Source organism: Hydra viridissima, unplaced genomic scaffold, assembly GCF_058129835.1.
Source record: "Hydra viridissima isolate aposymbiotic clone 2 unplaced genomic scaffold, HvirCarnegie_v1 scaffold_10, whole genome shotgun sequence".
NCBI classification, from domain to species: domain Eukaryota; kingdom Metazoa; phylum Cnidaria; class Hydrozoa; order Anthoathecata; family Hydridae; genus Hydra; species Hydra viridissima.
In genome coordinates, this window is record NW_028324309.1 from 6,796,263 (window position 1) to 6,810,465 (window position 14,203).

Genomic DNA, 14,203 nt, shown 5'->3' on the forward strand with positions numbered 1-14,203 from the left:
ATTTTTTCGGTAATTTCGATTCTTTTTAATATTTTCAGAATTTTTGCAATTTAAGTTAATATTAAGTAAAGATTTACTTTATATTTACGATTCTTTCGAATAATTATCAACAAATTATGCAATTTAGATTATTTATATTTTTTTTTCTTTTCCAGGTTCAAGAATTGCTAAAGATGCAATGACCAGGTTTATAGAATACTTGGAAACTAGGATTCCAGATAAAGGCACTGAAGTTAATGACTTTAATCTTGCAAGTGTGTTTGATCCATTTTATAGAGGTTATTCTATCACATTAATCAAGGGCAACAAAGATCATTTAGATGGAATAATAGACCAACTGGTAGACAATCATCCAACTACCAGAGAATACAATGAGGCTTATGAGGCTTCATTACCTTCTGCACAGCCAAACTTAGATGAAGATATGGATGATTTTTAGAGAATGGCCATGGAAAATGATGGAAATGATGCACCAACTTTGGCAGGACCATCAGAGCCTCCTCTAAAGGTAGATATTCATTTTTATTAATAATAATTTCGATTCTTATAAATATTTCCGATACTTATAAATATTTTTTCGATTCTTTGCGGTAAATTCAAATTCAAATTTTTTTTTTAGATGGAATTTAAGAGGTACTTGTCTATGCAAAAGCCAGCTAAGGATGTGAAGGTTTTGGAATGGTGGAAGGTCAATCAAAAGGAACTGCCATTACTAGCTGCTATGGCAAGGAAGTACTTGTGTCCACCAGTGACTTCATGCTCTTCAGAAAGGCTATTTTCATTAGGAGGAAATATTATTAGTGATAAAAGACACAATATGAAGCCAGAGACCTTTCAAAAAATAATGTTCATAAAAGAAAACTTTCCACTAGTCAAATCAAAAATAAGGTCCTGGGACAAAAAATGCCCTGGTGAACCAGGCTATCAGTCTCAACCTCTACCATCCACCTCTCAAGATCAACCTCTACCATCCACCTCTCAAGATCAACCTCTACCATCAACTTCACAGACTCAACCTCTACCATCACCTTCTCAGACTCAACCTCAACCATCTCCATCTACACAAACCCAATCAACCAAACAGACAAAAATGAAAAGTTTTTTGAAACCAAATGAATCACAGTCTCAAAGTCTACTACAAAGAGCTAAAAAAAGGAAACTTGTACTTGAATCACCAATGAAAAAATCACCAATGAAAAAAAACCCTATATATGATGCATCTAAAGATTTATTTAATACTGAAGCTAGTGATAGTTCTACTAGCGTAGCTTATAGCAGTGCTAGTGGTAGTCGCAAGGGCAGCAAGGACAGTGTCACTGATCTCACTGATACTGATTTAGAATAACTGTATTTTTCAACTGTATTTCAACTGTATTTTTGAAAATAAAAATTAAAAAAAATTCAAGTTTTTCAATTCTTAGTAACAATTTCAATTCTTTGTAGCATTTTCGATTTTTTGCGATATTTCCTGCTAAGAACCGAAATTGGAACCAAAATTTACGGTAATTTCGATTATTGCTTAAAATTAGGAGTCGAAAAGAACCGAAGTTATCGGTTCTTTATCAGAATCGGAATCGAAATTTACCGTTATTTCGATTCTTTCTTAAAATAAGGAATCGAAATTTACCGAAATTTCGAATCTTGCCTAAAATAAGGAATCGAAAAGAACCGAAGTTATCGGTTCCTTATCAAATTAGGAACCGAAATTAACAGAAGGAACCGTTTTTCGGTAATTCCAGTCTCTATTTTCTCCCAAATGCTTTTTTAAAGAAATACCATAATTTATCGAAACTTGATCCAAAACGTCCGCAAATGATAAATTTTTTCGAAAAATTGCAAGAGTATAATCTTTAGCATTAAAATAGGGTTATATAATAGTATTGTTAGTATACTTCGTTAAATAGAAAATAAAGTTCGAACATATATCATTTGTTTTTTTATAAAGTCTGCTAGTTAAAAGTTATATGGATACAAATTTATTTACGGCATCCCTTAAGATATATGTTGTAAACTGGAATTGTAGATGTACATATTAGGAATCTATAGAGGAATTTTCAGATCATATGATTAATCATGGATGAAGGCTATCTAAGAGTTTGTTAGTTGTTTTATCGATGACCTAGAAACCATTATGAATTTCAAAATATATTATTGTCGGTGTTATTATATGATTCGATGCAAAAAAATAAAAATAGTTTATGTTGTAGGGTCGGGAAAGCAATTTTGGTATTAGAAAAAATTATTATTTATTTGAATAATAAATAAATAACTTTTGCACAATTTGATGATAATTGTTTTATTAAACTAAATTTTTTCAGATTTAGAAACAGTTAATCAAGAATCAAAACATTCGTCTTTAAAGCGACAACTGAAAAATAATAGTAATCGATCAGTTTCTTGTGATGAACAAGGTAAATGGCATCAGCTGATGAGATCTAGTTTTGTTAGAAACTTTTATCTTCCTTATCATTTTCATATGAACATATCTTATCACTCACACTACAAATCAAGAGTACCAGCTAACTTAGATAGTGAATCAATATACCATTGTTCATGACAACTTGTAACAGAGCAAATTTGTGATTGTTGCATATTTGCAGTTCCATTAATGCAATGTGTCAAAAAAGGTGAATTCACTGAAGACATTTTGGCTATTTTAAAACCATACCAATGTCAAGTTTGCATTGAACAAATTGTTGACAATAACAAACTTTTACAACACTTAACATCACACGCACAAAATCAAAATATCGATATTATTCCTAGAGAACTTTCTTTAAAACAATTAAAGAATGAATTAAGATTACGCAGTAAAAGTACTAGTGGAAACAAGGCAGAGTTAATGAACCTATATATACAAATAGGTATGCGATCATTATATGTATATTTTTATTCTGTTTTTACCTCTGACATGGTGTCGGCACACACATAAGTTATTATATATCAATGTATGTTAAATACAATTGTCCCTTGAGTTCAAATATTTAGGTCTTAGCTTATTTTTAAGTTACTGTTTAAGCTAACAGCAGTGGAACAAGGGATTTTCTACAGTGCATACAACATGTGATTTTACTGATTAGACCTACCAGACCTGTAGTTTACAGGGCAACAACTAGTTAAATGTATATTAGGGTTCTGTTTGTTATATTCAATATCAAATGCCCCTTCCAAGAGATCAGCATTCGATTTAATTGGATTGATTTGAAATAAAAAAGATGGTTGTTTTTACTAACAATAATAAATAACTAACTTTTTTAGTTAAGTAATTTACATATTACAAATAAACTAGAGATATAATAAAATTATTAAAAAAATCTAAAGATGTTTCAATTTTAATGCTATAAGTTATTAAAAATAAACTAGAGATGTTAAAAGTTTGTTTTAATGAACTTGGAGTGTCTATGGATTTACAAATTAAAAACAAACTTGTTGATAACCTTTTCTTGTCATATATTTAAAACATTTATTTTACAACTTTTTGTCTTATAAACATTTAAATTTAAAATCAACTTAATATTAATATATTAAATTGATTTTAAAGTTTTAAAATATTTATATATATATGTATATAAATATATATATATATGTATATATATAAATATGTATGTATAGTATATAAATTATATATATATATTTTATATATTTAAAGTTCACAAATTATTGATTCCTTAACGCTTGTAATGAAGTATCAACAACAAAATAATCTGCAGTGTATCTTTGAATGTAAAAGCTTAATCTTATATAATGTGTGATGTGTGAGTATTCAAATTGAATTGGAGTGTTTTCAGTTATTACAATCTCTGCGCTACCATTAAATGCTAAGCGTTTATTTTGCTTTCCTTCCTGATTAACTTTGTGAAACATCCTATTTGCCAAAAAATTTGTTCCATCAAATCGACAAGGATCAAAAGCTTTTTTAGCTTTTTATCAGGAGTTTTTTTTTTGTTATTGTGTGTCTGTAGCATGCTACAAGCACAGCCATACACTTTTATCAGAGTTACTATATTTTTCATATCTCCCCATGGAATAAACAATGAAACTGAAAGAGCTAAACCAGTCATCTTTCCTTTTGCTAGTTTACGAAGAAATGCTTTACCAATTTCTTTTAGGTAGCCATCTATCATTGGACCAACCAATACCTCTCAACAATATCATTCATTTCATCTCCACCAAAAGATTTTTCACTATGAATACCATTAATTATTTCTTTAGTTCATCTGGGTTGGCATGTTCCAACCCTCAGTTCTTCTTCAACCCAAAAATTATTACCTCAATCTATGGACTTATTTGAATGCTTAAGACTCCTTAAAACTTGAATGCTTAAAACAGATAGAGTAAAAGTGTTTTCGTTACATCCGCATAATAAATAATTTTTTAAAATCTCATAAATCTTAGCAAGTGGGAGAAAAACAATCAAAAATAACCAATGTGTGATGAAGCATATTTTTACAGGGACAGTCATGTTCACAGACACAATTGTGTAATTTGGAGTGATGAAAAACCTTCTAAAACATTACCAAAGATGCTCCATGCAGAAAAAATTTGTGTTTAGTTGGGTTTTACAGTCTAATTTTTTTGCAACCATTTTTCTTTAAGGATACTGTAACAGGAGAAAATTATATAGACATGCTAGAGACTCACATTCTGCCACAATTGCATGAAAAACGTAAATTATCCTCAAGAGTCTTTCAGCACGATGGTGCACCTCCTCATTAGTCCTTGTCTGCTAGAGAAGTGCTAAAGGAGCACTTCCATGAATGTGTCATCGGTCGCGGATTTGATTATAATTGACCTGCCAGATCACCAGATCTTTATCCTTTAGATTTTAATTTCCAGGATGTGATTAAATCAAGGGTTTATCGAAGAGGCAGTGTCCAAAACATTAATGAATTTAAGAGAAGGGTTTTAGAGGTCATATCTGAAGTATCATAGGATGAACTATTGGCTTCTGTGACCAACATTCTTTATCAATGTGAATTGGTTATGCAAGTTGATAAGGGTATTATTGTACATATAAAATAAAACCTCCAATAATTATGAAATTTTATTGTATATATTTTTTAATAAAATGTTTGAGATATTTTCTATTTTTTTTTTTTTTTTTGCGTTACTTAACAAATACACTGTATATATACACTTAAACTGCAAAATTAATGCACCAATTATAAATTTTGACTTACTTTGATAAATTGTGTGTTTTTCCTGGATTTATCAATTACAAACATGATTATAATGTTTATTATTAGGCCTTTAGTAGGTTTATTCCGTTTCCCATATTTCATTTCCAAATTATAGCAGTTTTTCATAAGTAGCATGTTTTGCTGTAATTAAGCCTCACTTCTAAAAGAAAAGTATGTATTGCTTTTAAATTGTTTTAACAGTAGACACGGTTGTTTACGTAAAGCGAAACAGCACTATGTTATTATGCGCATGCTCTAGAAATAGAAATCGAAAGCGATGTAAACATGAAAAAAATTTATGATTTATCAATAGTGGCAATCCTAACGTTTTCTCAAATAATTTTACAAATAAAAATCTTCTTAAAAAAATGTAAATTGGGATAGTTCCTATAATAAGCAAAGTATACACATTTCTTAAAAAAACTTTGAAATTTAATTGCGCGCAAATATTAAGAACCGAAAAAGCAGCTGTCGATAAAGGTAAAAACTGAGAATTTTAAAGTTAAAATAAAATAAAATCTAATCATAGAATTTCCAGATTTTTTTTTAAATACTGAAATTTAATCTGTATACAACATTACAGAGCAAGTTTTACTGAGCATTAAATTTTTTTACTTTATGTTGATGGCTTACAAGTGATGACAATATTGGACTGGTTTTGACTGGTTCTAAACAATGTACAAGTGCCACGATTCATGGAGCTAGCGTTGTTTATAAATTCTTATTCTCTAAATAGTTGCTGAAACCTGGTCTGAAGATGAAAATGTGGTTGAAAATACTCCTTTCACCTTTTACAAAGAAGAGAATGGAAAGTTTGAAATAAATCTAGCACCTTAGAGTTATGTAAAAGATCCATCAACACACATCTTGATCCACTAGAAAGGTCTAAAGTTACCTAAGCAAAAAGTAAAATCTTTAGAAAAAAAATTAGTTTAGCAAATGTAGCATATGTCAATTTGCAAATAACATATGCTATACTCTTACATTAAAGCAAGTTTTAACACTGCTAGTGTAGCTTACAGCATTAAAATAAGGTTTATGTAATATGTACATCTTTGTGTACATATTACATAAACCTTATTTTATCACTACATATATACATATTTATATGTAGATATATATATGTATATATGTAGTGGTCTTACTGATTTCAAAAAATACATATATGAAGGTTTTACATATCTAGGGATAACAACATTACAATATTTAGTTGATTTGAGTTTCTTTGTGCACTTTATTGTATTTCAGGAGCTTAAGATGAGTTATTATAAAAGAAATTCAACATTAAAAGGTGAATTTAATTTGAATAACTTATAGTATTTTTTTGACATGAAACTTAGTAAATAGAAAGTACAGAAATAGAAATGTTTCACTCTTGAAAGTCTTCAAACCAATTATCAAAGATTTATGTAAAATGAGGATCTCAAGAAAGATGCAAAAAGTTTCAATAAAGTCATTACAGAACCAATTTTGAAGGTAACTCTAGATCAGTTAAAATCATTTCTCTCATTTAACTCAATTTTAACTAGTGATAATTGATTTGCTGTACAATGTCACTAAAAGTTGATTTAGTTTTTTAAAATCATAACTCATACACATACATTTATATCTAGGTTTCTATACCAACTCTACACATAGTTATTTGGACTTATCTTAAATATTTCAACATGTTTGTAGAAGAAGCCCATAAAATTGGATATTTTAATGGTATTAGAAGAAGTATTAAAAATTAATAGCAGCATCTGTTCTGAAAAATATCATGAATTTATATTAAAGCAAAAACAACTGTCAGACCTTCAAAGTTCTATTTTTAATCTTGATGAACAAATACAGCTGGTGAATATTGCAATGGAAATGGCTAGTTAAATAATTCTGATAATGTGGAAAATATTAAGTCAACTTACTTCCCTCAACTTGATTTTCTAAAGAAAAGTAAAAAGGAAATGGTAAGCATTTTTTTAAAATAAGGCATTGACAACATGATAATGTTAAGTTCTGTTTTTCATAGAATTATTGTTCTGCTTTAAAGTGGTACTGGCCTATAAAAACTAAAACTGTTAATCCTATGATTTTCAGTGCAATATTTGATTAAATACATGCACAATGAAAACACTTTCAGTATAAATAAATAAAAAACTGTTAATGTGCCCATAAACATGCAGAGTCAGCAATTAATATGCAATTTTAACTGCATTTTTAGACAATAATTTCTTAACTAGTCATAGTTTGAGTCTAAACTTTTGCAAAAAGGTTAACATGTTGATAAAGAGATTTGATCAGAATCATCATCAAAGCATTTATAGATGCAAAATGGTGGCATTTTCAATAATGGTGTTTAATTTTGTTGTAAAAGCTGTCAATATCATTATCTCAAGAACAGCAAACTGTTAAATCCTTATTTTGGTCAAACCCCTCGAAAGTGACCTGATAACCAGTGTGCAAATATTTTAGGTATAATCTCCAAGTAGTTAAAAAGATATCCTTGTTCAAAGTTGAAAAACTCTGAAAGAAAACAAAATAAAATCTCTCTGAAACAGTCAAGACAAATGTGAGTTTCCTTGTGTTTAACTAATCTTAATTTAAAAGCAATTATAACACTTCTATAGACAAAACAATGTAATACTCTGGAGCTTGAATCTATGCTGAAGAAAGGTGAGGGACCATGCACACAACAGATTGAAGCTATATTGCAAAAACTGAAAGTTGAGCGACAAGCATACCATGGAAAAAGTTTTATTGGAAATCATGTGCATAAAATGCTTCAGGTTCCATTTCTTTTATAAATTAGTGTATTCCAAATCTGAGACATTATTGTTAATAGCAATAATAACAAGTAATATAAAATCATGCAATATATCTTTTAAAGAGACATTTATCTTTTTTAGAAAAACTCTATGCTAAAGTTATGTAATTCTATTTCAAAGCTTGTTTATGATGAAGGATTCTCTGGGAAAAGTCTATACAAGATAGCAGTCGAAATCATTACAAAACATAAACTACATTTTCATAAATTTTCTGCATGCTATACCATATTCTACTCAAAAAATACGATGACAACAGAAATATTAAATGAACTTAATAAGTTTTATTTGATTTTTTTCTTTTTCTTTCTGTTTATAATGAATTTCTCAAAGCGCTTTAGAAATTTATTTTGTTTATTGTTATTGAGGTTGAAGAGTATACTGAAACTACAACAATACAGTTATGATGATTTAACTTGTAAAGCTGGGATTAAAAGTACAACATGATTGATGTTGCTATCACATTTTCTTTAGAAAAATATTGTTGAACTGATGCATTTTTATTGCACAACTTGGCCTAAGGCTTTATTACCTCGAAAGTTACACATGCTGGAAGATCACGCTATTCCATTTTTGAAAAAATGGGGTGCTGGCTTTGGATTGCATGGCGAAAAAGGTGAAGAATCAATTTATCTTGAGTTCAAAATTTTAAAGCGTATTTATCAATCTATCCCTTGCCCAACAAAGCGGTTAAAAAGCATCCAAAAATTTTACTATCAGAAAACTAATCCTAAAAGTAGGGCATTAAATTCAGAATCATGAAAAAGAAAGAAAAAACGAAAATTTTCATAGTTAAAAACACTTTTGGGAACAGCATTTTACATTTCTTAATAATATATATTTCCTTTTTTCTATTATTTGTCTCTAGAAAAGGCAAACAAAATGTAGCTATAATGGTCAATAAGGTAATTCAGAAAAGTGCCTTTTTTGTCCATTAAAAAAATTGAACTCTAAGAACAGGTATAAGAAATAAATAGAAGGTCTCCTCAAACTTTTTCAAGAAATATGGTTAGATTTCCACGATTAAAAACCTAGAGCGTAGGGTCTAAAAAATATAAACAAATCACGTATAGTTAACCAGCCATCTTTCTCAACAACAAATGTTAACGAACGTTTAGATGTTCCTTCTCTTGCTTTAAGTGTTTTAGTACACAACCGGGTTATCGTTAAACTAATTAAAATTAATACAGCAACAAAAAAACTTATTTATATTGGAGAATATGCAATTACTTGGTTTCCAGAGAAAAATTTTTCGTTGCTAAGGGCCGTAACCATTTTGAAAGAGTTGATTTTTTTTTCCGTAAAGTTTGCGCATGCGTACAATAACATAGCGCTACCAAACCACCGCACAGTGGAAAATTGTAGAGCAATAGCATATCATAAATGTTTTTTACTAATGTTGCTACTGTCATTATATTTCAATTTTATTTAATAGTTTAATAGTCAATCATTACTATAATGCAGGAATTTCATATAATTTTATGTAAAAATAAAAGTTTTGAAAGCCCTACTGTTCATTATTTTTGCGGATGTTCATTTCAAACCTGTTCGCTTCATCACTTTAAAAGTTAATTTTTTATAAAACTTTCTAGGAATTCTTTCAACACTTTAAAAGTTAATTTTTTATAAAACTTTCTAGGAATTTTTTATAAAACTTTCTAGGAAGTTTTGGTAGTTATGCTGTAGAAACTGCCAGAATCTATGTGACCAATTACGGACGGTACTATATGCCATCTTCAGTACACAAAATCTTACTTCACGGAGAAAATATCATAACGAATTTTGCAGTACTTCCTATCGGTCAACTTTCAGAAGATGCGCAAGAATCCTGTAATAAGGATTATAAAAAATTTCGCCTTCATCATGCCAGAAAATGTTCTTCATCAGTTACAAATGAGGATGTATTTCATACTCTTCTGTACACTTCCGATCCGTACATCACCAGCATTAGAAAACCGTATAACAAAAATGTGCAAGAACTTGATGAAGATATTCTGCAGCTTTTGAAAGTCAACGAACTGATTTCAGGAACTAAAAGTCCTTATGTAGTTGTGGTATAGTACCTTTAACATACCAATACATTATTTCATAAAAACAACTATTTAAAAATTGTTGTTTAAAAACTGTTTTAAATATTTCTATAATTAGTAGGTAAGCATTTTATGTACTTTTCATCGTTTCTAATAATTTTAAGGTATTTTCATACATTTATAAAGTACTATGTTAAAGTGTAAGTTAACAAACTGCCAATTTTGAAGTTTTTGATTTTTATTTATTTATTTTTAATATTGTATTACAAAAAATTCCTACAAAAAGTATTTCATTAGAAGCGTCATATACTACTTTACATTTGTGCAAATTTTCAAATCTCTATTTTTAGTAACAAAAAAGTTATCGATTTTTGGTCCGAAACACACCTTTATTTTCCACTGTGCACCGTGTAGAAAGGATAACTGTCATTTGAACACGTCTTTTCGCAATGCAGCGTTTTAGACAAAATTTAAGTCATGATGAATTTGCTGCACTTGTTTCTTTTTCCAATGAAGAATTAACAAATCACCAACTTGGTAGAAGATTTGGAGTGTCTCATACAACAGTCGGTAGGGTTCTACAAAGGTTTGTAGAGATCCAACGATCACGCTAGACGACTTGGCCAAGGGAGACCACGAGCTAACTATGCCGAGGGGGACCAATTTTTAATGCTTCAAACGCTGAGAAAACAGTTCACAACTGCACGAAATCTCCAAATGCAACTTGCTGAGGTTCATGGAACTGCTGAGAGCCAAGATACCATAAGAAGAAGACTTCGTGTTTTAAATTTACGATCTCGGCCAGTAGCTACTGGTCTTAGATTGTCTGTAAACCACCAAAGAAACAAACTAGCTTTTGTAAGGAGGCATATGAATTGAGAATACATGAATCTCCCACTCTATCCAGAGAGAAACAACCCCAAACTATCACAGAGCAATGTTTTGCTGTTGGATCCAGACATTGAGTTAGCATTTTTTCTTCGGCAGATCTTCTGGCGTAAACTCTTCGCTTATTTCCGAAAATTTCAAATTTTGACTCATCGGTCTAGAGTACTTGTTTCCATTCATCCATCATCCAATTTTTGTGGAACTGTACCCAATGGAATCTCTTCTGTCGATTACCTTTTCGTAGATATGGCTTTCGGATAGCAACACGACCATGGAAATTAGCTTTTTGTAATCTTCGTTTGATTGTACTGACAGAAACTTTTTTTTCTCGACCACAGTTGAAAATAGCTGTTATTTGTGGAGCAGTTAACATTCGGTTACATTTATTGATAACTTTTATACGAGTTGTATAGCAAACTGTTGATTTACTCAGATTTTATTTTTCAAAGTGCTGTAACTTGGTAAACGTGTAGAGCAAGATTTCTCAACTTTGCCAGCCAAGTTATGTATTTTTAACAGAGGGTTACACGATAGTGTTTAGTGTCAAACTGTTACTGCTTTAGGTCTTGCTGTTTTCAAGCCTTTATTATTCAAATTTGTTCTAAAAATACATAATAATGTATTTTAATAACATATTGCATAATGTTGTTACTTATGTTTTGTTATATATGAATGTTATCTTACTTAAGTTATATTATATACATATTATATTAACTTATGGTGTGTGTTGTTGCTCTGATGTTTTTTTGTTATCTTTTGAGTTAATAGACATTTGGCTTAACTTCATATTGGTGTCTATTATCAAAAATGGTAAATAGGTAATTTTATTAAAAATCACTGCTTTTAATCATTTACTAAAAGCCAATACAAATTTTTTTGCCATTTATACAATTTGTTTTATCTCAATTTGATTTTTTGTCTTTAGCGCTGTTTACCAGGGCTGTGGAGTCGGTAAGCTGCTGTTCCGACTCCGACTCCTTGATTTTATCATGGACCGACTCCGACTCCTTCATAAGTAACCAATTTGTAACAACAAATAGTTGTTTGTTTTACTACAGTTATTTGTTTGTAACAACAAATAACTGTAGTAAAATGTTAACATTGGCTATTTCATCACTATGATACAAATAATCCAACCACTTAGTGCTTTAAACAATATTTATAAGAAAACAATTTCTGAACAAACAACTTTTCTGAACTCTTGTTATGCAATAAACTCTTATGCAGTCGCTAATAACATTATGAATTTGTCAAAATCATGTTTGAAATATTGTCAGTTGGACAATATTTCAAACATGAAAGAGCTTGTTCTTCTTTAAGTTCATATTCTTTAAGAATCTTTTCTACTAAGACTTGGAGAAATTCGCTGGTGTGATTAGTTTTGGCGTCTTTTACTGCCAATGTCTTGGTAACTGCTTCATTTTTTTCAAAAAAGAATTAAACATTGATTGGAAAATAGCTCACTCTGTTAAGAAACACAAAGCGTCCCTTGAGACATTCATTTAGTTCTTCTCTTTGTTTAACAGCTTCTTCAATCACTAATTTTCTAATACTCTCTCTCTCTCTCTCTCTCTCTCTCTCTCTCTCTCTCTCTCTCTCTCTCTCTCTCTCTCTCTCTCTCTCTCTCTCTCTCCAGAGAAACAAAGTTAATTGAATACTTACAGTCTTTCTGTTTGTGGAGCAACTCTTTGGTGCTTGGTGGTGGCACGCCTAGCTTTCTACTAAGAATATTGTGCACAGTGCTAGACAATTTAAGTCGGGAGTTAGGGGATCATGAAGTTATATAGTTTAAGGGATGGTAGAGGAGAGCGCAAGGGAGGTGATATATGATTCTAAGTGATAAGCAACAAAATACCCTATTGCTTATCACTGTTTTAAAGGCCTAAAAATAACATGTCAAACTCCTTGTCCTCCAGTTGTTGCAAACTACAATTCTCCATTGTGTCCGGATATCCTACAGCTTTCAGACCATCCTGGGACTTGTATTTTTGTAACATCTATAAAATCCTTATGAAAATTATGAAACTTTGAAAGATTTTTTTTTAAACCGGAGTCGGAGTCGGTACAATTTTTCCGACTCCGACTCCGACTCCGACTCCAGCCAAAATGAGCTCCGACTCCGACTCCACAGCCCTGCTGTTTACTACATGATTTTGCTATAAATATTTTGTAATCATGATCTTCCAGCATAAATTGCTATAATTGCTATAAGTCGCTATAATCTCCGTTCACATAATGAAGTTGCAGTGTATTTGTTGGTGAAGATGGTGCACTACCTGCTTCCAGGGAAGATGTTATTTACCCAAGTCATCCTCTTAAAACTATATCAAGTATGTCTGCTAACTTAGATCCTATGGTTTATCCTCTATTTTTTCCGAGGGGTGATGCTGGTTGGCATAATCAATTAGTTCACAACCCTGAACATGCTACATTGGTTAGAAATCATGTTACATCAGTATTATAATTATAAACTTTCAGTTAGACAATTTTTTTCTTTACTCTTTTATGGCAAAAAACTGTTTCAGCAATATGCTATTGATGCGTATGTTAAAATTGAAGGCCAGCGCCTTGCTTTCATCAGAAATAACCAAAACAAACTAAGAAGCGAGCTTTATAATGTCTTACATGAACGTGTAAACAATTAAAGGCAATTGATAGGTTGTTAAAAGATATTTGCAACAACAACTTTCCGTTCTGAGGAAAAATCATTCTTTTTGGTGGTGACTTTAGTCAAATTCTGCTTGTTGTGAAAAGAGGACAACCAGCTGAAATAGTAGAATTGTGTATAAAATGTTATTTGCATTGGCGATGGGTGCAGAAGTTTGCATTAACTGAAAATATGAGAGTACAAGATGGGGAAGGTGAATTTTCCCAATGGCTACTAAAACTTGGGAATGGAACGATACCTGTCAAAGAGGAGGATCCTTTTGAAGGATGCATTGAAATACCAAATCAGTGAATTACTAGAGAAAATGAATTGATTGTTAAAAAGATTTTTGGAGATGCTGATCAAAATGATTATTCTAAACGCGTGATTTTTAACACCAACTAATGTTGTTTCATTATCAATCAATGAAGAAGTGCTTGAATGTCTGCCGGGTGAGGTCAAAATTTATTTAAGTGCTGATCAAAATGATACTGATGACCTTAATGAAAGAAATAACTTTCCTGTTGAGTTTTTGAACAGCTTAACTCCTTCAGGTATGCCACCTCATTGTTTAAAATTGAAAATTGGTTGTGTAATTATGCTACTTAGAAATTTAGATCTCAAAGCTGGGTTATGCAATGGTACTCGAATGAAAGT

The 14,203-nt window shown here is 30.7% G+C and overlaps 1 protein-coding gene and 1 pseudogene across 5 annotated transcripts; both read left to right on the plus strand.

Moving 5' to 3' along the window:
- The first annotated feature begins 90 nt into the window (after nucleotides 1-90).
- LOC149882900 (uncharacterized) lies at nucleotides 91-1,345 on the plus strand (annotated as a pseudogene).
- A 968-nt stretch (nucleotides 1,346-2,313) lies between these two features.
- Nucleotides 2,314-10,488, plus strand: LOC145192166 (uncharacterized). Of its 5 annotated transcripts, XM_090065664.1 has the most exons (4): nucleotides 6,369-7,126; nucleotides 7,787-7,945; nucleotides 8,066-8,262; nucleotides 8,456-8,597. In XM_090065664.1, the coding sequence occupies exons 1-4, from the start codon at nucleotides 7,124-7,126 to the stop codon at nucleotides 8,472-8,474; spliced, it is 378 nt and encodes a 125-aa protein (XP_089921790.1). In that variant the 5' UTR covers nucleotides 6,369-7,123; the 3' UTR covers nucleotides 8,475-8,597. The 5 variants fall into 5 exon arrangements, with proteins under 5 accessions (XP_089921789.1, XP_089921788.1, XP_089921787.1 ...); XM_090065663.1 differs by lacking the exons at nucleotides 6,369-7,126; nucleotides 7,787-7,945; nucleotides 8,066-8,262 and adding exons at nucleotides 2,314-2,411; nucleotides 9,644-10,165; XM_090065662.1 differs by lacking the exons at nucleotides 6,369-7,126; nucleotides 7,787-7,945; nucleotides 8,066-8,262; nucleotides 8,456-8,597 and adding exons at nucleotides 2,460-2,864; nucleotides 9,644-10,035; nucleotides 10,362-10,488.
- Nucleotides 10,489-14,203: the final 3,715 nt, after the last annotated feature.